Consider the following 22,661-nt stretch of genomic DNA (forward strand, 5'->3'; position numbering starts at 1 on the left):
CAAAGGTGGTAGCTGGCTGCTTTTGGTAAATTCTAGCATTTAAACTTTCTCTGCTCTACTATGGAGCTTTGTCCATGCTTTACTTAGGGCACATGTTGAAAGGGAAGGCAGCACTGCCCCATAAACAATTGATTGTCATAATTTTCCCTTGTGCCAGGCTGATTAGTTTGCAAATAACATGAGTCTTTGCTACTTGCAAGAGTATGGCCTAGTACAAGAGACATTTGTATTTGTGTATTTTATTGTACTTGATCTAAGAAACAGTATGATTCCTAGTCAGTTTCATCCAGAAGTGAAATTCAAATATTCCTGTTAAAAAGTAAACAGGATATACAAGAAGAAAAATTAGGGAGAAAATCTGAACCTTCTTCTGGAGAGAGTACAAAAGAGCCTGATGTGATCAGTTATGAAGAAATACATCGTAGGAGTGCAATGTAAGAGCAACTTGAGCTTCTTTTCAGGGCTGGTAACTGCTGAAATCATCTCCTTGCATAGGCACTGCTGACAGGACTGTTTCTGCCCCCAAGGCAGCATTTCTGGCATGAGAAAGTTACCAGAATCCCCCTGAATTTTATCACATTGATGCACAAGAGTTCTGTTACTGTGCCCAACATAGCCATGATTAGCACCTCTTCATCCTGCAGAGCTGGCCTTCAAGCTCAGTCTACAGCCTCAGCTTAGAGGTTCAGGTACTTCTGGCTATTATTCAGCAATAAGGAGTCAGGGAGCCTTTGTGCTAGGGAGAGAAGAGCATGTAGTGTGAGTAGATCAGAGAGCTAGCCTGGTCACTGGGTTTAGGAGTGTGTGGTCCACCATCAGCACAGGAGCTGCTTTTTCTTTCCCTGCAGTCAGTGGACAGGAGGAAGTAAGGGATTAGAAGAGGAATTTTCACTGCTGAGTGGAGAGTTCAACAGCTCAAAAGTATCATCCACAACCTGCCAGAGGCAGTTTTCAAGTGGAAAGTCATTGTCCACCAGGTTGACCAGGTAGTAGTTGTCATGGATGTACTGGATGATCATGCGAGAGGGTGACTCCTCTTCATAGAGCTTGGCCCACTGCTCGATCCACAGTGCAAAGGCCTCATCCTGCCAAGGAAAAAAACATGTTGGTAGTGGTGTAATAAAGGTGTTACAGAGCTGCATTTTCATATTAACTCATTTAGGACAACCAGTGGCAGGCCAGCCTGTGGCTCGTTTCCTCTCAGCAAAAATTGCAAGAGCTGAGCAAGGAGCCTCGTGCTTTCCAGTCTGTAGGAAGTGCCCTGAACACAACTGTTCAGAGCAGAGAGGAGACATGTTTGCAATAAAATGGCTCAATACTGCCCCAGTGCGTGTAAGAGGGGAGGGAGAGCTACTGCCCAGAGCTCCAGGGCCAGCAGTGACAGTGGTAGCTCCCAAGCCTTCTGTTTCCAGGCACTTGGTGTCTGTGGAGAGCTCTTGCCGAAGCAAAGTTCTCCTTGCACTGAGGGAGCAGGAGGAGCGATACCTGGACCTCTGCAGCCTGATTAATATCACAACAGTACTCAACTGTGAGAAGTGACACAGACTAAAACCAGACCAGACACTCTGAACTTCCAGGACATCACAGCAATGTGTCCCACAGGAGGGCAGACTCACCTTCCAGGAGAGGAAGCTTACAGGATCCACTACAGTGGGCTGGATGATCTCTCTGCCTGGGAAGATGCCCCAGGTGACAGCATTGGGTTGCAGATCTGGAGCATTGGTGATATTCTGGCCCTGCCAAAGGAAGGAAAACCTTTCTAAAGCAACTGCTGGAGGAAGGACTGAGTGAGTTGGAACAAGTGCATTTACCCTCTCCTTATTAAGAGATCAGACAACTGCTGCCCATCACAGCTGACTTGTTTCACTTCCCCTGCCCTTCACCAGCCCCATTTTGTTCCACTTTATTCATAGTGATATCTGATTCTTTGATATTTGCCTCTCTCCCAAGGTGGCGAAACAAAAAAGTGTCCTGTAAACAACAGCCTACCTTGACATTGACAATGTGGTAGTTCACGCGCAACTCATACTTCTTCAGCACTTTGAGCAGTGCCGTGACGATCTCGCTGGAGGTGAAGAACTCTAGGTATGCCTACAGGGAGGGATGGGGAAGGGGAAAGAGTAAGAGCCTTAACTCGTGGCAGGGCTGGGATAAATACAGGCAACCAAGAGAATGGTTGTAGAGTCTGGGCTGCTTGGAAACCAGGCAGCCTAAGACTTGTATGTCCATTCCCAGAAAACTGTACTGCAGAGGACTGAGCAAAAGGCAGAATGAATTAGTAAGAGGGCTGGGGGGAAAAAGAAAAAAAAATACTGGGGAGAGCAGAGGTAACAGCACAGGAAAGCTACAAGCTTCCTGTTTTGGCCCCGCATAAGCAGACAGGCTGGAATAAGCTTCAGACAGTGTAACTACAACTGATGTCCCTGGGAAGTCATCTGTGCCAGATAGAGCAGAGTGTTTAGAAGAGGCCTGAGCTTGACTCTGTTCTGCATGGTACCCTATGAACAGCAGTGTCCTGCCAAGGCAGCCCAGTCTGGCAGGAGCAGAAGTCAGGGGTCTCAGCTGGGCTCTCCCAAGCACCCTGCCACTCCCTGTCCTCATCTTTTGTTCACAGTTCTCCCTGTGTGCTTATACAACCTAATTCTGTATTTGCTCCATCTACCACTGCTCTGTGCTTGGCTGCTCCCAACAACTGCCTGCCCTCCCCCATTTCCTGGCTATTGTGTGAGATGATGGATTTCCCCTCACCTCGGGGGAATTTTTTTCCTTTGAAAACATAACTGCATTTGCCATCTGCTGGTCTCATGGCTTTAGCTGTTTGTATCCCTTTTGAACAAGGCTGCTTTGTTTCCTAGTATGAGCCACTTGCCTGGCATTTACCTTAATGGGAGATTCCTATCACAGCCATTAGTGGCAAGGCTCTAGGGCCTGAAAATGCATGACAGTAGGCGGCAGGCATGGCAGGTAAGACTGCTTCCAGGTCGGAGAAGGAACCTGGCAGCTGTCTGAACAGCACGGCAGTAGTACTGTGGGGTGGGGGCAGTTGGTGGAGAACTCTGCCTTAGAGAAGGACAGATAGAGGATTTTTTTAAATGCCCAGTTATTACCACGAGAAGCTGGATGGTAGAGATACTACCTCATTAATTCCTATTTTATGAAAAACCTGAGTGCTTACTGCATCACTGAATGGGATCAGATGCAGTGAGCAGGCATCTTTTTGTGTTTGTATCTAAAACTTCCTAGCCCTGCTCTATAAAGAGGTTATCAATAATTACTTACTGAGAGTAAAAACAAGAAACTCTGTTTTGAGGTGGGGGAAAACAGCTATGAAGTAAGCCATAGAGATGACATAGTTTGTTTCTCAAGACACTAAAGGAGCTTTGCCTCATCTCAGCAAGAAGGTATTAAGATAAGGAGCAGGCAGAAGGATTATCTGGGTGAAAGCCTAGGACCTCCCTAACTAACCGAGACCAAACTGGGTCATAACTCTCTGCTGCCTAGGCCCAAGTAGTGCAGTACCTTTTGGAAGACATAACCCCCACTGGGCCCCCAGCCTACAATGGGGTCTGTGGATGGCTTGCCATTGATGTTTGGCTGGGAGTTGATGGTCAGGATTCCTCGTCTGTTAACCTTCTCCAGCTGCTCCTTCAGAAGGCTGGTTTCAGTAGCAAGAGGGTCGTCATTCCAAGGCATACACGTAACCTACCGTGAGGAGAAAGGATGGCTCACAATGGATGTAACAATCCTTTGGTTACCATCTGGATGTTGATGGAACTCAGAAGTGTCTTAATGGTCTCAAACACACCTGCTTCAGGACAGAATTCACAGGTTTGGTTTGAGGGGCAGGATATTCTCAAGGCTAAGAATGACTGCGGAAGTCTATCCCTACTGGTTCTGTCATATTGTAGCAGCTTTCCTTTTATGTTGAGCCCTAGCTCTGGCTGTTGGATTCCCTATCTTAGCAAGTCCTTTAGGATAGGGAAGTGCCTATTCTTGTTTAGAAGAACAATCTGGTACCAGAAGCAAGAGGAAATATGCACTATTGTCTGTGCCACACTGACCATCCCTTCCTGGGCCATCACTCACCTTGTGCCCATTCTTGTTGGGTTCTCCACTGATGTAACACGTGAACACCTCAAAGACGCTTTCCTCGCCAGTCAGCTCTTCTCCCCACATCTTCAAGAGCTCCTCTCGAGGAGACTTGCTCTTAAGATAGAAGAGGTAATAGTCCTTCAGTTCCCCAAAGGCTGGAGAGGAGGAGTTACCCCTGTAAGGGGAGCAGACACAGGATTAACAGGCCACTGAGGAAGATGAGCTGATCTGGGGGATGCAGGAAGACAGCCGCCCAGCAAGAGAAGTATCCAACAAAATCCACCTGGAGACCAAAAGCCTCAATATCTTGGTGCCATTCTCCTCACCTCATTCAAATCCACATCACTGAGGACCACTTTATTAAGAAGCCACCTTTTCTGTGAAGCCCAAAGCATGCCCAGGACACCCGCTAACAACAGAGACCAGCTATGGAGCAGGCTTTCATACCACACCTCTACCTCACTGCCATTGCAGGCTGACAGCTTACCATCGGCCATTGGGGAAATCGTCCCATTCTTGAGTTCGATAGATGTAACTCTTTGGCCTAGAGGCCCAGAAGATTGGCCGAACATCTTCAACTCTTCTCTTTGGGTGAGCGCTGACTGCCCAGGGCAGAGGCCGCCTGCATGGGAGGAGCAGATGTTAACACAGTTCCTCTGATGACTTTCCACTAGAGGCTGGAACACCTTCCCCTGGAGAACTTTGCCTCTGAGGAGAGCAAGTAACAGGGGCCAAGAAGCCTTCCATTTGTCAAAAAGTAGGACAGAAAACTCTGCTTCCTTTATGGAAAATATTTTCCCACTCAGTTCCCTCACAGGGTGCTCAGGAGGTGTCTATTAAATGGTTAAGTACAGGACTGACACCTGAACTTGCATGAGGCAAGGGGAAAGCACTGTGTGAAGCTATTTTTAACAGGAAGAAAATCCAGCTATCCATTTTCCTTTGCTTCCTCTTGTCTATGCTGAAGCCTGTGGACTTGGATAGAAGCCCGCATTCCCTTTATCAGCTGCAGAGAACCCTAGAAATCCACAGCAGGAGCTTACATAGCACCTAGCCTGTAAGAGGGGTTGTGACAGACCTCAAAAAACATGTTTCTTTCAAGTGGCAGCTCTGAGTCTAGGTTTTTGAAGTTCCAGAACAGGCTACTTTAAAGCTATGTGACTAAAACAAATTCCTCCTTCAGCTGTCCCTCAGGGTGGATGGATGTGAAAGAAATTAACAGAAGCCAGCATATTCTGCTCACCTGGGGTCCTCCTTCCATATGCCCAGGCGCTTAAGGACTTCGGTAGTAGCCACTTCCCGATTCAGGGTGTAAAAATGGAGCCCATGCACCATGCCACTATCCAACAGCTCCCGGCACATGGACACTGCCAGCTCCACCCCATAGTTCCGGATAGCTGCGTCATTGTCCTTGATGGGTTCAATCACGTCTTTGATTTCTTGAGGCACTTCCAGCTTGGAGAGCTTCACCAGCTGGCGCAGCGAGTGGTAACCCTGGATGAGGATGCAGGGAATTTTCATTTTTCCAAGGCCCTTTTCTGACATCCCACTAACACAGGTACTTGATCTCAATTTTGTGGCAGGAGATTTAGTTCCCTGCCTTACTCCCTCCCCGAACCAGAATTACTGGATTTCACCTGTATGGGGAAGATGCCAGGAATAATGGGGCAGGTGATGCCAATGGCTTGACAGTCCTTCATGAATTTGAGAAAGGTTTCTGATCGGAAGAAAAGCTGCGTAATGATGAAGTCTGCCCCAGCAAAGACTTTCTCCTTCAGGTGCCTCAGGTCTGCCTCATAGCTCTCTGCTTCAGGATGACCCTTGGGGTAGCCTTTGGCAGGGAAGGGGGAAGAAAAAGAAAAAAAAAGTTAAACCCTGGTGGTCAGGACAACAGACTAGAAATTAGAGAGCAGCCTATCTTGATTGTACTGTCGCTTACAGCACAGGTCTAGACAGGGACTGCTGAGCTGATTTCCCTGTCTCAGTCCCTACCCCACACTCTGCAATGAAAGACATTTACCTGCCACACAGATGTCAAAATAATCATCAAATTCATTGCGAATGTGCTTAACCAGGTCAGCAGCATAGTTGAAGCCATCTACTTCTTCCTCCCACTCCTCACCAACAGGATCTGAAAAGAGAACAAAATCCACAGCTCTCTCCAACTGTTTGCTGGATCTAGTGCTGTAAAAAACTCATGCTATCAAAAGGAATAGAAGATGAAACCTCCAAGTTTGCAGTTTAACCCATGGACTGCTTTTGTCTACCCTTCTTGAGCTGGAAGGGCTGCTAACAAAGGGATCAGGTGAAATGCAGTCTCAACTTTTAATTCCCACAGCAGAAGGAGCCTCTAAATCATATTTTTCCATTTTTACCCTGGAATTGAACACAATAGCAATACAGTCTTAACCCTATGCATCACAGGATAAAAGGATTCACCTCCACGCAATGCCATGATGTTCTTCAACCCAAGCCGCTTGGCCTTCTGCAGATGCCCTGTGATGTCATCCTTGGTCTGATTGCAGCATGTCATGTGCAGGATGGTCTCCAGGCCACAGTAGTTGACTGCAGTGTTGGCAATAATCATGGAAGATGTCTCCTTGTCAGATCCTGGGTCCCCAGCAGGGTGCCATGTCACATCAATGAAGAGTGGACCACCCGCTCCCATGCGGTCAAACCTGTGGATTTCGGAGCTGTGTTAGCCTACCATGTAGCCAACTCCCCTCTCTTTGCCTGGGATATTTTGCTCACTGCTGGAATGCCAGCAACAGACAGACAGCATGGATGACAGCAGCAGGAGAGACCAAGAAAAGTGTTGAACTAGGAGTTTAGCAAGTGGCCAATGTAAATAAGGAATGTCGTCCTGTAAGGCTGTATGAGGAGGAGCTTATAATCTCTTTGAGAAAGAGGCAACTTAAGTGTTCTCTGTAGAATAAACTCCTTCCCAGCATGCTCTATTAGACTGATATGTCTTCTGATAGACAGCAAGGCAAGTCCCATTCCTTTTGAGGTGTGAGACTATGTTGCAACCCCCTGTTCCCAGCTTTAACTGTAGAGGCCACAAACATGAAAAGATGGACCAGATCTCTGCTGTGTTCCCAACTGTGCCTAACAGAAGAAACAAAGGCTCCCCTAACTTGTCTCCCATCCTGCTCTGGGTTGGAACAGGCCCTTCTGTTTAAAGTAAACCTGGCACTGGCATACAGCATTACAAAAAGAGTTACGAAACTCCCTCTTCTCCTCCAGGTGAGTACATGGTGGCTCCTGGGGCTCCCCACTGGGCTCCAGGATAGCCTTTAGCTCTGGGAACACCTATCTCGGAAGCTAAAACTGTACTCCTTGGTAACAGAGGCACAAGCCATAGTGGCTGGATGATTCTGAAAACAAATGGGAATCTCTGTTCCAGAGACTTGGACACACTGTCCATCAATTAATATTCTTTGCTTTTAAGCAGGTACTAAGCAGTTTTTAGGTACTTTTCTGCTCTATTGTCCCCCAGCACTCTGCTTCAGCCCCAGAGCATAACAGTGGGGTTGTTCCATCTTCACAGAGCATAGGAGAGGGGAAACAGTCTGGCCCCCTGAGTAACCCCACCATGACACTTAACTCTTCGGGGCCTTCAAGGAAGACAAGTTACCTGATGTCCATTACCCTCCTCAGCACGAAAGCACAGCCCCACTACCTGCTTCGTCACCTGGAAGGGGAGACAGAGCATGGGGCAGAGCCTGCCTCATTAGCTATTTCCCAGCCCTCCACCAAAGACACTTCATCTCTCGCCTCTCCCACCCTGCAGCCCTCACCTGGAGATGAGATTGACAGCAGCATTGGCTGTGCGTGGAGGGAAGAACTCCAAGGAGAACCACTTGTCTCCAGAGTCCTGCCGTCGACGCATCTTCTCCCGCAGTCTCTCATGACGGTCAGCATCGAGGACAGGAGTGGAGCAGCGTGAGCTGTCCTTGGAGCTCTCGCTCCCACTACTGCTGCCACCATCGGACTTGGAGCTGGAACTGGCACTGCAGGTATGCTGGGTCTCATTGACCATGGTGAGCTCTCTGGAGGAGGACAACAGAAGGAACACAGTGGGTACAAGACAGGACACAGATCTCAACAGGGAGCAGTTACTGCTGGGGTGGGCAGCAGATGATAAAAAGGAAGCCTATCCCAAGACCCGACATTGATCATTATCAAGGAGTCCCTTTTGCCAGCCCTCGCTATAAGGTATAGTAGGGGATCTGATGAGAATATGATAAAGATAAAAACTTCTTACATAGTTTAACTAGAAATAACACAGTAGATGGCTTCATGCCACTCTGATGCAGCTCTTCGGTGCTTGCTGGGTCAAACCTGGCTATCAAAAGAGTCAGGTCAACATGACTTTTGCCCTGACTGCAACTTGGCAAGTCATGATACCCATGTGCATCAGGTGAGGGCGTCTTTGATCTTGTGGCCTTGGGCTGGACATGCCAGCAGATTTTTTTCCTACAGCAGCTGCTTCTTGGACTGTTTCCATTTTGTTTGTTCCCAAAAGGCAGTGCTTCTTTACAGTGTAAGTAGGAGAGCAAGTGCTAATGGGGCAGGTACACAGGAATGCACAAACTATTCCTCTGTCAGAAAAAAAAAGTGAAGAATCTCCTCAGATCAGGCCATCCCTGACATAATGTCGGGAGCCTGTTTTTGAGGAAATGGTTATATGAACTACTGCACACTTTGTACTTATCATAAGCTTGTGGGTTTAGGTCATCCAAAAAGACTTTGAACTCATCCTTTACTGTTTACACAGAGTTGCCAATCAAGCAAATCCCTTTAGGAGAAAGTCTACTTTTATCACCTGGGGACCTCTCCGGCTGGCAGAAGAAATAAGAAGCGCAGGCCAGCTGCTGATAAGAGAACTGGGAGCCTTAAATCTCTCGTGTGCCAACATAGCGGGTCACAGTAAAAATTAGCAGCACAGATCTATTGACAAGAGAAGCAAAAGCAACTGGGTGCACAGTAACAGCCCTGACCAAGCTCTCTCAAAGGACTTCGCCTAACATCCACGTGGTGCTAATCTGGGAGAATTATCCCAAGGCACGTTGGCGATCAAGCCAGCAGCACAAAATCACGTGCCGTCAACTCCCGCTACGTCACTTCTAGCACCCGTGCCACAGCGCTATAGGCAAACCAAAGGACCTCTGTTTTCCCACTTAACACCCCTCCCAAGGGAAGGGCTCATGTATGATAGGATGAGCCTTGCTGCTGAGGGAAGGTCCTTATCTTACTGGCAACCTAGAAGCACAAAGACAGGAGAAAGGCCCCACTTAAATTTTGTCTACAAGCAGCATTTGGAAGAGCTTCCTTACCATCAGACGCATCGCTGGCAGAAGCTTGCTGTTATTGCAAAGAGAAGAAAGGATTTTCTAAGCAACAAAACCAGTTGTAAAATAAGACAATCCTAAACACGCGCCAGCTCTGTAGGCTCACCACTCCTGCTCCCCTGTCCCCACCGCGCCACAGAGCTCAGACCCGTGGCCCGGCACGCTGAGCACCGCGGATGTGCCCGTCGTGTTTACGTGATGCCACTCGTGCCTACTTGCTTCGCGGTCGGGTATTTTTAGCGCTTCCAGGCCTGAGCGGACACCCACCCACGCAGCGTGGAGGTCTGCGTCCTCCTCAGCTTGGTTTTACCGCCCAAGCTGCGCTGGGCTGCGAGGGACTGACTCGTCCGGGGCCGTGCTGCCCCGGGCCGTGGCACCGGGCTGACAGCCTCGCGGGGCGGGCGGCCGAGAGGCCCGCGGCTGGGTCCGCCGCCTGCCAGCGGGGCGGCCGCGGAAAGGCCGGGGGCAGCCCGGTACCGCCGCGGGCGGCCGGGGGAGAGGGAAGGGGCGCCAGCAGCGCCGCGGGGCCCCTGCGGCCGGGGCTCGGGGCCAGGCAGGAGTCAAGCTGCAGCCCGACCGCTGCTTCACCTCAGCTGAACCCGCTGGGGGCGCGGCACGGCTTGGCCCGCAGCAGCCGGCGGGCACGGACCGGGATCGGGACTGGGACCGGGATCGGGCCCCCCGCTCACCTGCTGGCGGTGCTGGGCGCTGCGCGGCGCGGGCCGCCCCCATCCCGCGGCGCTTTAAGGCCGGGCGGCGCCGAGCGGGTCACGTGGCGCCCCGCGCCTTTCCCTTCTCCGAGATGGCGCCGCGACCTCAGCTCCCCCCGCGCCGCGCCGGCGGGGGCGGGGCCAGGCGGCGGCCGCGGCGGGGTCACGCGCGGCGGGTGGGTGGGGCCGGGAAGGGGCGGTGGCGGCGGCGGAAGATGGCGGGTTGCGGGTCCGGTGTGTGCTGCTGCTGCTGCCCGCGCTGCTGCGGCGAGCGGGAGAGCCGCACCCCCGAGGAGCTGGTACGGCTACGGCCGCGGCCCCGCGCGCGCCCCCGGCCTCGTCCCGCCTAGCCGCGCTGCGACACCGGGCCTCGGCTCGGCCCGGCCCCGCCGCGGCGGCTCTGGGGAGCGCCTGAGGGCGGGCGGCCGTGGGGGGGCGTCGAGCGTTGCTATGGCGCTGTGCCCTGTGCTTCTGCCCGCGGTGCTGGCGCCTTAGCCCTGTGCCTCAGGGCGCGGTACCTCAGGCGAGGCACGGCACCGTGTCTCAGGGCGCGGTACCTCAGGCAAGGCTGGGCGCAGTGCCTCAGGGTATGGTACCCTAGCCGAGGCTGGGCGCAGTACCTGAGGAGAGACTCGGCACCTCAGGGCATGGTACTTCAGCCCGTTCCCGCTCTTTTGCGTTGGGCCCAGTACCTCAGCCGCTGTTGCCAGTGCCTCGGCCTGCACTGTCCCGGTACCCCAGAACTTGTGTCGCAGCCCCTGTGGCTGGTACCTCAGCCTGCGCTGCTGCCTCTCCCGGGGTACAGCACCCATGTAGCTGAGAGAGGGGGGTAGCTCTGGCAGGGGCTCTCCCCAGCTGCCTGGCGTAGGGGACTGCTGTCTGTGCAGGTTTCTTGACCTGTGCTTCCCCGTAAACTGTTTCTGTGAAGGAAGCTGGGATGTGGGTTTAGTACTCTGGTTTGCTGTGCTGTGGGGAGCTCCCATAAAGAAGCAATGTAGCATGTTCTGGCTGAGGGGCAAGCTTTAAGGTAAGACCCTATACAGTTACCCCAAAGAAAGTGGTGGTCTGGTAATCCATGCTCTGCCTTTATAAGCAGTAGTGGCATAGGTTTTCCCTAATTTTGGCTTTGCTGCGAATGTTCATGAGCACCTGTACATGCATTTATTCCCCTGCTAATTTTCCTTTCCCATGTTTATTTTGCAGACAATCCTAGGAGAAACTCATGAAGAGGAAGATGAGATCCTTCCACGCAAAGACTATGAGGTGGGACATTAACTGATAGCAGCTCTTGAAATTAATGTGAAAAGAACTGCAGACATGTTTTGATCTGTTTGACTTTGTAATGGGGCAGGTACTCAAAACGCATCGCTAGTTAAATTGCATTGGCACTAGCAGAAATACCAAGATTTGTTGCACTTGCAAAGAACTGCTCTTCATTATTATACATTTCCGGGTTAAACCTTGTGAATAGATCGTGAACATCTGCTGTTTAAGTCAGACTCTCATTGAGAAAATTACTTTTTCAGTCTGCTGCTTTGTTTCACTTTTTTAATGTGAGATTTACAGGCTCTAGTGGTCTTGTTTCCTCATGACTGTAGAAAGCATCTGTACCTACTTCTTGCCTTACTGCTGTCGCTGATGTCGTGCTGGCTCACAACAGATCTTCACATCTATCGGATCCTGCTTCTTACAGGAGATTTGTGCTTTTTGGATGTCTGTATGGTGGCCCTGAGCTATTTAGAGCAGTTGCTGTCAGCATGAGTGTCACCAGCTCAGGCTGTTACTGCTTGGCTTGAAAAGGTGAAGCTGATGTAGATAGAAGTTAGTGGTACTTTGTGAGTAGGACTGGGCAACTCTATATTGCTTTTAACTCCCTGCTGTGGTAAGCTTAAGAATTGGTGCTGCTCATCTGGAGAGGAATTCCTGTCTAGTGTTCCTGTTATAGTGAGAGATTAAATATTTAGTGTTATCCCCTGCACTGACAAATTGGAAGCACTTAAAGAAGGAAAGTTTAAATATGTGCAATGTGACTTTTTAAATTTACAGTTGTATTATTCAGTTGTGTTCCTGTTTGGTTCCCTATTTCTCTCAGCTTGTGCAGTGAAATTGGTCTGTTCTTTCACTTCCTGGTTCTCGAGGTCTGACTCTGCTGGAAATGTTTAAATGAAGTTGTTTCCAGGAGTGTTTTTCCTCCGGTTGTTTGCAAAACCTACTGTGGGGGTAGTAATGACTTCTGTAATCTTTAACAAGGCCTGCTATCCATAGTTTTTTGCACAATCTGTTGCAGCTGGTTCTCTTAAATTGACCTTTTGGCATTCTTTCAGAGCTTGGATTATGATCGCTGTATCAATGACCCATACCTGGAAGTTTTGGAGAGCATGGACAACAAGGTGGGATCTTGTTCTTTTTTTTTCATTAGCTTGAGAGCTAAAACTGTGGAAAATTCCCATAGAAGTTTTGGCTGCCCCCTCCCTGGTAGTGTCCAAGGTCAGGTTGAATGGGGTTTTGAACAACCTGATCTAGTGAAAGATGTTGCTGCCTATGGCAGTGTGTGTGGACTAGGTGATCTTTAAAGGTCCGTTCCAACCCAAACCATTCTGTGATTCTAAATATGCTCCCCTGTGGGAAGTTTTGTGGGTTTTTTCCTTGTTTATGAAAGAAATTCTGTGTGCTCTCTTGGTTTCTCAATGAAAAGAATAAAAAGATGTGTGGAGATTATAGCTCCCAGTATCTGTTCTGATCCTCAGACTTAAAGTGAGTGAGATGTTCAGCACTTTCAGTTCCCTATTTTCAATTTGCTGTTGTCACCATCTTCTGCTGATTCATCACTCTAGCTGTAATTGAGTTGTGGAGCCCAAACCCACCTTTTTGTGATCCCTGTTTCTATTTTGCTTTGACTTTGCTTTTTTGTTTCCCCCTCCTCTTTCTAAGCAGAAAGCCCAGAGGTATGAAGCAGTGAAGTGGGTGATGGTTTTTGCTATTGGAGTCTGCACAGGACTGGTAAGGGTTATGCTGTTTGGGGAATGAGAAAAATTCGGGAGACGAAGCAGGAATAATTTAGAAATCAATGGCCAAGGAGTAAAAAGGAAGAAACATTCTCTTTCATGAATCGGAGAGCTTAGTAGCTGGAGTTGTCTTTTGGGAATTATAGCACATTGTTTGCTGAATTATTTTCCAGGAAGCTTTTTTTCTTTCAGATCTTGCTGTGCTTTCTTTGCAAAGTATTCTGGAAAATCCTTTAATTCTGCATACAGGAAGACTTTTCCAAAGTGAGCACTTAAAAAAAAAAAAAAAAAAAAAAAAAAAAAAAAAAGGTACAGTTCAACTGGAAATTGGCATCCTTTTATATTAATGTTTGGCACTACTAGCTTCACTGCATGTGCTTTCTAGACTGTTTGAAAATTAGCGTTGCTGACTGTATGTCTCAGTTAAACACCAGTTTTCTGCTGTACCCTGAAATATGTTGTGGGTGTTCCGAAGTGCATCTCTTCAGGAATAATTCTAAGACGAATCTGTCCCAATGAGAACAAGGGAGACTGCAATTCTGAGCTTCTGAAGTTACTTTACTCTGAACAGTGCTTCTTTTGCCTTCTTCATCCTCTGTCCTCCCATGTGTGCGTATTTCTGGTAGGACTTACTAGAGAGTGGTCTTTGTTACTTATATGTAGTAATTTCTGATGGTAGATCTGTCTTTTTTCTCATAGGTAGGCCTCTTTGTGGATTTCTTTGTACGGCTATTTACCCAGCTCAAGTTCCAGGTGGTGCAAAGCTGTATCTTTTACCTAGTGTATGGATTCCTGTTGAACTCAAGTGACCTTTTCCTCTCTGTTGCCATGTTTTGCTCAGAACAGCTGAGTCTCAGACTTCTGCCATTGGTCATGTTATTGATGATTAATCAAGTTTTTGACTTGCCTATGTAATTCAGCCCTCGAAACCAAGAAATAGTTCCAGTATCACGTACATAGGCAAAGGCTAATCCCTGAAAGAACAAGTGGTTTCCGTTCTTTGTAGCTTAGTCTTGAGCTCTGAAAAGGAAACCTGGCTTCCTGATGTGTTGTGTCACCTGCCCTGGCTGGATTAGGAAGTGCAAGCTTGTCTCCTGATACCAGTGGGACCCCCAGACAGTACCAAATGATTGTGTGTTGGTGGGGGAAATGTTGTTGTTTTCCTTGACCATCCTTGCAGCAGTGGAAGAGTGCACTGAAAAAGGCTGTCTTGCCTTGTCCTTGCTGGAGCTGCTGGGGTTCAACCTGACCTTCGTTTTTCTTGCCAGTCTTCTGGTCCTGATCCAAGTAAGACTTAGGTCCACTGTTGCTCCATACACAGTCTCTCTTTGCTCAGGTCCTGGGTATGAAGTTTCCTTGTTGCCAGAAGCACTTTCTGCCCCAAGACCTCAAGCTAGCTTCACAGTGCTAATTGATGTAGCTGAGCAGGGTGTCTTGATCCCTTGCTGTGCTTTCTGATAAGATACTGGTGGTCAGCTATGAAATTGATGCAGCACAACACCAGTGTTTCTTTTCTGCAGCCTGTAGCAGCTGGATCAGGAATTCCTGAAATTAAGTGCTACCTCAATGGGGTAAAGGTTCCAGGAGTTGTGCGTCTCCGGACGGTGGTGTGCAAAGCTATGGGAGTGCTCTTCAGTGTGGCAGGAGGTAAGAAGGGCTGTGGTGTCTTGGTCTTCTTGGGGTAAGGAGTCACTGAAGGGGGAAAAATGCTGTCCCTGCTGTACATGAGGCACAAAAGGGTTCTCCTGCCTTTCTGGTAAAATGATTTTGATGGGCTGGGAATGAGTGCAGAGTGATGAGCCCTGAATGCATATATAGAGTAGCAAATAGACAGAAGGATCAGGGCTATTGGGGGAACAGGTACTTTTCTGGGTGGTCTAGTCAGAAGTGGCTCTTTGTGGCCCAGTCTGAGAGGAAGACACGAGATTTCTCCAGAAGATGTCTAGAGCAGCCTGAAGGAGGCTACGTTCTAGGCAGCTGGGCAGAGTACCTTGGAGAGTTCGGACTCCTTGTAACAGCTGTCTTTGAATGGTTCCACCCACTTGGAGTGCCAAGTCTGTGGAAGTCTTCACAAACATTTGGGGTGTTGAGGGGACAGGGTCAGCACCTTCCTTCACCCTGAGGGGAGAGAGAGGAGCTGCAGGCTTGGCAGAGGAAACTGTGCCATGGCACAGGAGTGGTGAGCTGATCTCTCCTGGCATTGTCAGCAAGAGAGAGGGGTGGGGTGAGTGTGTTGCCTCATCAGTCCTGTTTTTCCAGGTCTTTTTGTCGGGAAGGAGGGTCCAATGATACACAGTGGTGCTGTCGTGGGTGCGGGTTTGCCACAGGTTAGTGCTGGCCTGAGTCGCTGACCTGGTCACACCACTGCTTTGTAAGAGTACTGAGAGGAGTAAGTTTCCGTCTCCTACGTTTCTAAATCTTTACTTTGTTTGTAGTTCCAGAGCATCTCTTTGAGGAAGATCCAATTTAACTTTCCCTATTTCCGCAGTGACAGGTACTGTACCCAGGATGTGGAGGAGGGGAGGGGAGGATAAGTGAGCAGAATTCCTTTGGAGAAGGGTGGTGGCCTGGGATGAATCAATCAGTTGGTTTTTCAGTTTCTCTCTAGTATCCTGCAGTTTCATTCTGCAGCAAGACAACACCAAGACTTGACTGTTCCATGCTGCTCTGTTCTCCATGTTCTTTGATGTTGTCTTGTATTACTCAGCAAATCTCTACCCATTTAAAACCTTTAATCTGAATGGTTAAATGACTTCATTGTTGGGAACGAGCTCAGTTACTCACCCCTTATGACCAAGATATACTCCAGAGAAGGCTGGTTCACTTGAATGTGAACAAAATCTTGCCCTGCCTTCTCTGTAGTTCTTTCAGGTGATGCTGGAGCCTCATGGGCTTGGATGGTTCCTCACGTAGTGGGCAGTTGTCTAGTGCCAGAGTTTTGCTCTGTATTGGTGCTATAGAGAAAAAGCATGATGCTGCAGCAACTTACTGAATACGTGGTGTTGCCTGCCATGGCCAGCACTGCTGCCAGCTGTCACTCCTGTATCCCTGGGATATATCCATAACCAGGAGTGGTCTCTTACTTTGCAGAACCTAAGCACCTCCAGAGCTCTATTTTGTTAAACGGAGATTTTTTTTCCTCTTCATTTCAGGGATAAAAGGGATTTTGTATCTGCTGGAGCTGCTGCAGGGGTTGCGGCTGCCTTTGGAGCCCCAATTGGGGGCACTCTTTTCAGCTTGGAAGAAGGTTCCTCCTTCTGGAACCAGGGACTTACATGGAAAGTGGTGAGTAATGACTCTGGTTCTTTCTGTGTGTCTCTTCCTTGAGCTGGACCTTTGGGAGGGCTTGTCCGTGAGGGCATTCAGATTATCCTGTGTTTCCTGCTGAACTCTACTGGCAGGAGAGAGGTTGCCTGCTCTGAGAGCTCCAGGATTACTACGGATCAAGAGCAGAGATGAGTCTGGTACTATCTGGAACCGTGGGGCAACTCTGTAGGCAGCAGATTTAGTGTACCTGGGAGAAAAGGCTTTTGTGCCTGGGCTTTTTGCAGTCCGATCCTTTGGGAGCAGACAGAGTAAGCAGGTGCTGGATTCCTTTCTGCTTTTCTCTGCCTTGGGTAGCTGTATTGCAGCAGTGACCTGTGCCTTCAGGTTGCCGATTGCTTTGCCTCCAGTCCCTACTTTCATGAATTTGACAGTATTTTAAAAATGTATTTAATTTCTTGATGCTTTTGGTATTTCTTATGCCAAATGCCCTGTCAATGAGATACAGTTAGTCTAGTCTTTCATAGTGTGGATGAAAGTAGTGAGGGGATTTGCCAAGATAGCAACTCTCTTGGTGCCAATGAAGACCTCAATTCCAACTCTCAACAAGCTGTGTTAGTGTCTTGTAATTGATTTGCAACTGCAAATTAGCATCTTTGGAGGAAAAAAAAAAAAAAGAAAAGGAGCTTTTGCTGCAAGAATTACTGGGTGAAATTCCAAACTTCTTATGTGGGAAACCAAATCAGATGACCGTAGTAGTCCATGTTACCCCTGCTCCCTTTTGCAGCAGGGAATGGGCCTTAAACCTCAGTAGAACTATTTTCCTAAAGCTTGAGAAGGCTTTGAGGTTCCATTCCGCAGGCATAAGTCTCAAAGAACAGCTGACTGTGCCAGTCTTAATTTTGTGAATACTTAGTTCTTCCTTTTCTTTTTTACTTCCTCAGCTCTTCTGTTCCATGGCTGCCACCTTCACCCTGAATTTTTTCCGCTCTGGGATTCAGTTTGGAAGTTGGGGGTCTTTCCAGCTCCCTGGTCTGCTGAACTTTGGGGAGTTTAAGGTAAGATTTAGTGTTGTCCCTTCCCTCCAGTCTCTCATCAGTTCAGTGTTTCTTTCTGTTTTTTTCGGATACATGCTTATGTTTCAGTGAAGGGCTGTTGATATTTAGCTGCAATACATTGATAGCCTGAGACAGAATTGTTCCTCTTAGGTCGTAGCTGCTGAAAGTCTGAATACAGAAGTGCTGGTAGGAAATTGCGGCAGCTACTGTAATGCTTAATTTTAATTTTGTGCTTTTCTGCATGTAGTGCTCTGAGTCTGATAAGAAATGCCACCTCTGGACAGCTGTGGACTTGGGCTTCTTCATTCTGATGGGGATTGTAGGAGGCCTTCTTGGAGCCACCTTCAACTGCCTGAACAAGAGACTTGCAAAGTACCGCATGCGGAACGTGCATCCCAAGCCAAAGCTGGTCAGGTATTTGTGCTCACTTGAGTTTGTGCAGGGTCTCTGATCTGTGTTCAGTGTCCCAAAGCAAAAGCATCAGTCTAGAAGACACAGTGAGAGGGGTTGGAGGAAATCCCAGACCTGTTATTTTTGAAATCATGAAACAAAGCCTCCATAGAAATTAAACGTGAACACCAGAAACCAGATGTAACAATGCCTTTGCATTTTTGTAGTTACTCTTGTGGTACAGAGAGTGCTGCGAGCCCCCTTATAAGGGCTATGAAGGGAGCCCTTTGTAACAAAGGCCATAGCTGAGCAAGCCAGAGCTTTGTCTCCGTGCAGTATTTTTTTGTCTTGTCCAAATAGATGTGGAAGGAATAGCTGATCCCACTCTTTTTTTTTTAATTATCTTGGTTAATTAAATCCACAAATGAGCTAATATCTGTGCTATTTAGAGAGGGAATTGCCACGTAATGGGTGTTTGTTTACTCTAGACAGTTCCTAAATAACAAACCCAGGTTTTTAAAAAAAAAAAAAAAGTATTTTAGTAGTTAGAAAAGAGATACAAGAGACTATGCATCAACCTGTCCAGTCCTGTCTAGACTTTTACCCTGTAAGGATCTACAGATCGTTGTTTCCATGTCAACAGCTTCATTGCTGAACCCTTCCGTGTGGCTTTTTATACATGACTGTTACATGTTCTGTGGATAGAAATAGCTCTTTTTTAGGCCTTCAGCTTGACTTGCAGAGTCCCCTGCTTTTGATGTTACGCTGTAGTGACTGCTGTTTCTTGCAACCTTATTAGTTGTGTGCAGAGCTGGGAATGGGTTACAAGGCTAAGTGTGGCTTCAGTGTGTGGTTTCTATTATGTACTTGCAGAGTCTTGGAGAGCCTGCTGGTGTCGTTGACTACCACGGTCGTGGTCTTTGTAGCCTCCATGGTCCTGGGGGAATGCCGTCAGATGTCTTCCACCAGTCATAGTGGCAATGACACTTTGAGCCTGCAGGTGAGAGATCTTACATGAAGATTGTATGTCCCCATCACATTGTTCACCCTCCAGAGAAGCCAGGCACATAATGAGCTTTTGACAGCATGCAGTACCTTAACAGAACTTCAGTGAAAGCCTATGGACAATTGCAGGAGCTTAGGGTAATAATTAAAGCTGCGCTTTGTGCTTTCGTACTTTGGTGAAGCAACTCAAGGTGTGAATCAAGGAGCCTCTGGATGTTGCAGGCCCCATCTCTGCTATTGATATTTGGTCTGAACTTCCCAAAGTGTGGGCTGACAGCGCTATACAGAAGAGTTACACTCATTCTGCACGAAGGCTAATGCAGGAGAGAGTGGATTTTAACTGTCCATGTCTTTTGTGTCCTGCATTAGGGTATGTCAGAAGATGTGAATTCAAGCATCAAAACTTTTTTCTGCCCGAATGAATCCTACAATGACATGGCCACACTCTTCTTCAACCCTCAGGAGTCGGCTATCTTGCAGCTCTTCCACCAGGATGGTGAGTAGCTAAGAGGCAGTGCCCATCCCATGCTTAGGCTTCAGAGCATCATCTTGCTTGAAACAGCCTTGCCATAAGAACCACAAGGCTATAAGAGCATCTTCAGGCCTTCGTGGCTCTGGGGGACTGCTAGTACAACAGTTGAAACCTCCTTCATGGGAAGAAAGGCCTGCTTTTCCTCTCTTTTTCACTTACTCATTGTCTTCGTGTGTGTTTGGACTGGGAGACTTAAGTAGCTGTTGTGAGATGAGCCTGCTGTGAGCTGAAGGGTGAATGGTACAAGACTACTGTCTTTGTCTGGCAGACCTGTGCCCCTTTAGTCATGATTCTTCTTGTGTTGCAGGTACTTTCAGCCCAGTCACACTGTCCTTGTTCTTCCTTCTCTATTTCTTACTCTCCTGCTGGACATACGGGATCTCTGTGCCCAGTGGTCTTTTTGTGCCATCACTGCTTTGTGGGGCTGCCTTCGGACGCCTGGTCGCCAACCTCCTCAAAAGGTGCATAGAGTGTGCGTATGTGTGCGAGAGGTGTGCTGCAGACATACGCTGAGCTCGCAGTCAGGTTATTCTAATCTCTGGGCTCTGTGTTTTGCCCTAGCTACATTGGCCTGGATCACATCTACTCGGGAACCTTTGCACTCATTGGGGCAGCAGCATTCCTGGGGGGAGTGGTCCGCATGACAATTAGCCTGACTGTCATCCTAATCGAATCCACCAACGAGATCACCTATGGGCTCCCAATAATGATCACCCTCATGGTGAGTGCAGGGTCTTAGCTCTGGCTTCTTGCAGGCTGCTTGAAAATGTGCTGGCCCTGAGTCTCTGTTCCTTCCAGGGCTGTGATAAGCCAAGGAATCTTGTACTTGGGGCAGTAACCCAGTAGGCCTTCTGTTTGTTCTGCAGGTAGCCAAATGGACAGGAGACTTTTTCAACAAAGGCATCTATGACATCCATGTGAACTTGCGAGGAGTGCCTCTTCTGGAGTGGGAAACAGAGGTGGAAATGGATAAGTAAGGCTGCTCCTCTTGGCAGGGCTGGGGGTTAGAGTTTGTGGTGGGGTTCTTACCCAGAACCGAGTGCTGTATTGTGGGAGGAAGTTGCTTCATCTCCAATGAATCTGACTGCTCTGAGAGAAGCAGCTGTGAGGAGAACTGCTGAGAGAGGGGTTGGGAATTGTGTGTCAGGTCTGCAGCAAGAAAGGTGCTGGAGCCCTTTCTGAGGAGGGGTGGACAGGTGGAGATCTAAGAGGCGGACTTGTGACGTTCTGCAAGAACTCTGTGACAATGTTCCACTGGACTTCTTGCAGAATTTCATCTTCTTTCCGCCTGTTGTCTTTTCCCAGTAGTGTTTAAACACTTCCTATAAGTTGGAACTTTTTTCCTTGCCTGTAGTGCATCATTGATGCAATGTTATGTTAAATAGAAACAAAAAATTAAAAAGTCAATTGTGTCAGCATGGCTAATAATGTAGTGAAAGTGAGCATAGAGGTACAAGGAGCTGGCAGAACTAAACTGGAGCAAGACTCCTTTGGCATCGCGTTTTGGGACTGGTTTGTTTCCTGGTTTGTCCATTGCCAGCCTTCTGTCATGGACATATGATGCATGCAGCAATCTTAGATTTCTCTTTCCTCAGACTGCGAGCCAGCGACATCATGGAACCCAACTTGACCTATGTCTACCCGCACACCAGGATCCAGTCCCTTGTTAGCATCCTGCGCACAACTGTCCATCACGCCTTCCCTGTAGTGACTGAGAACCGGGGCAATGAGAGGGAGTTCATGAAGGGAAATCAGCTGATAAGTAACAACATCAAATTCAAGGTAATAAGTTGCTTCTTTGATACGTTGATGGGTAAAGAGCTTTGTTTTACAAGTGGAAAGCCCTTTCATTTGTTATCTGGCCTTTTGTCGGTGCAGAATTCAGGTCAGACCTAAGCATCTACTGCAATACAGAATTTTGAAGGACTCAATCTCATTCCATTATCTGGGTCATGGTAAAGGCAGAAGAGTGGGATGCATTCCTAGAGGTAAAAGTTAAGAGGACTGATTAATCTGTTTAGGATAGACATGGAAAAAGTTTGGATTTGGTACTGAAGTACTGAACCCACCATTGAGATCAGTACTAGCTGCCTAAATGCTTCTCTCCTTTCTAGGAGGGGTAGTGGGGGCAGATGCTTTAGTCTCTTGGGAAACTTAAAATTTAAGTTCAGAATGAATAATGAGCGTGCTTGTGGCGTACTCGTGCTCTAGCAAAAAAGGATGCCTCAGTGCCTAAACTCTGGGTTCTCTGTCCAAGGAGAGTACAGTCCAGCTGGCTATTCTTACAAGTATTGCAGCAGCACTAACTAAGGAACACCATGTCTGGTGACACAAAGCTATGATCAAATAGTTCATAGTTGCTCATGGATAACTGTTGACCTGCTTAGGGGAGTATGTGAAAATTGTATTTTGTGTCCAGAAATCTAGCATCCTCACCCGAGCCGGAGAGCAGCGCAAGCGTAGTCAGTCCATGAAATCCTACCCTTCCAGTGAATTGCGAAACATGTGTGATGAGCACATAGCAACGGAGGAGCCACCAGAAAAGGAGGATCTGTTGCAACAGATGCTAGAGAGAAGGTGAGATCCTGGTAGGCATGAACATATGGAAACAGGGTGTTTCCCTATGTTGAGATGTGTTGTGATGCTTCGTACAGTCCCTGTCATTTCATATGTCAGAGGAAACAGTGCTAGTGTCCACGTTTTGGGAGAAGTGACTTCTTGGGTCTCATCAACCAGTCCTGGGGCTCATGCCTGTGACTGAGTCCTAGGCTTGATGGTGTCCAACCTGTTAACTTCCATTTCCTTCAAACACCTATGCAGAAATATTTCATGGAGAGGATGGAATACCTGGGGAAATATTTTGTCTGTAGAAATCGATGCCCTCTTGTCTGTAACAACCTGAGGGCTCTGCAAAGTTCATTTCTCCCAAGAGAGGTGCAAATGACTTGGTGCCATAATACTGATACCACTGTTCTGTTAACTGGGCTGAGTCACCAGGCTTATATTGCAATTGCTTCCAAGTGGAAGCCTACTCTAGTGAATCAGTTTCTAACTAGTGATTGCGACTCTTGTGTTTTGCCAGATGCTTTAGCTTCTGTTAGAATCTGAATAATTTGGCACTGAAAATTGCTGTAGTCGCAAGTGATTTAAAATTGAGGGTTCGGAGACTGTCTCCATTCTGCTGCTGTTGTCATACTCTACCCGTGGTAATGGCTCTTGAGCCCTTTCTGCTATTTTGTTTAGTGGAGAAA

At 48.0% G+C, this 22,661-nt stretch overlaps 2 protein-coding genes across 9 annotated transcripts in view; one reads left to right on the plus strand and one right to left on the minus strand.

Moving 5' to 3' along the window:
• Positions 1-223: 223 nt before the first annotated feature.
• MTHFR (methylenetetrahydrofolate reductase) lies at positions 224-10,266 on the minus strand. Of its 3 annotated transcripts, XM_075437329.1 has the most exons (13): positions 10,136-10,266; positions 9,432-9,459; positions 7,893-8,144; positions 6,532-6,770; positions 6,113-6,223; positions 5,730-5,923; positions 5,336-5,586; positions 4,580-4,714; positions 4,087-4,267; positions 3,520-3,702; positions 1,990-2,091; positions 1,617-1,736; positions 224-1,085 (listed from the first exon to the last, which is right to left on the minus strand). In XM_075437329.1, the coding sequence occupies exons 3-13, from the start codon at positions 8,132-8,134 to the stop codon at positions 849-851; spliced, it is 1,995 nt and encodes a 664-aa protein (XP_075293444.1). In that variant the 5' UTR covers positions 8,135-8,144; positions 9,432-9,459; positions 10,136-10,266; the 3' UTR covers positions 224-848. The 3 variants fall into 3 exon arrangements, with proteins under 3 accessions (XP_075293444.1, XP_075293445.1, XP_075293446.1); XM_075437330.1 differs by lacking the exon at positions 9,432-9,459; XM_075437331.1 differs by lacking the exons at positions 7,893-8,144; positions 9,432-9,459; positions 10,136-10,266 and adding an exon at positions 7,730-7,796.
• Positions 10,267-10,362: 96 nt separating this feature from the next.
• CLCN6 (chloride voltage-gated channel 6) overlaps positions 10,363-22,661 on the plus strand; it is a 69,758-nt gene continuing 57,459 nt past the window's right edge. For all 6 annotated transcript variants that reach the window (XR_012765700.1, XR_012765702.1, XR_012765703.1 and 3 more), the window contains exons 1-19: positions 10,363-10,455; positions 11,360-11,419; positions 12,481-12,546; positions 13,091-13,156; positions 13,861-13,927; positions 14,342-14,448; positions 14,682-14,808; positions 15,421-15,488; positions 15,597-15,655; positions 16,314-16,446; positions 17,370-17,483; positions 17,731-17,897; positions 18,747-18,873; positions 19,248-19,374; positions 19,718-19,871; positions 19,972-20,131; positions 20,277-20,383; positions 21,006-21,192; positions 21,830-21,987. Coding sequence is in view for 1 of the 6 variants with exons in the window: in XM_075437482.1 (XP_075293597.1) it covers positions 10,372-10,455; positions 11,360-11,419; positions 12,481-12,546; positions 13,091-13,156; positions 13,861-13,927; positions 14,342-14,448; positions 14,682-14,808; positions 15,421-15,488; positions 15,597-15,655; positions 16,314-16,446; positions 17,370-17,483; positions 17,731-17,897; positions 18,747-18,873; positions 19,248-19,374; positions 19,718-19,871; positions 19,972-20,131; positions 20,277-20,383; positions 21,006-21,192; positions 21,830-21,987 (2,138 nt within the window). In the remaining 5 variants the exon portion in view is untranslated. The remainder of the gene's footprint in view (positions 10,456-11,359; positions 11,420-12,480; positions 12,547-13,090; positions 13,157-13,860; positions 13,928-14,341; positions 14,449-14,681; positions 14,809-15,420; positions 15,489-15,596; positions 15,656-16,313; positions 16,447-17,369; positions 17,484-17,730; positions 17,898-18,746; positions 18,874-19,247; positions 19,375-19,717; positions 19,872-19,971; positions 20,132-20,276; positions 20,384-21,005; positions 21,193-21,829; positions 21,988-22,661) is intronic.

Source organism: Opisthocomus hoazin, chromosome 16 (assembly GCF_030867145.1).
Source record: "Opisthocomus hoazin isolate bOpiHoa1 chromosome 16, bOpiHoa1.hap1, whole genome shotgun sequence".
NCBI lineage: Eukaryota > Metazoa > Chordata > Aves > Opisthocomiformes > Opisthocomidae > Opisthocomus > Opisthocomus hoazin.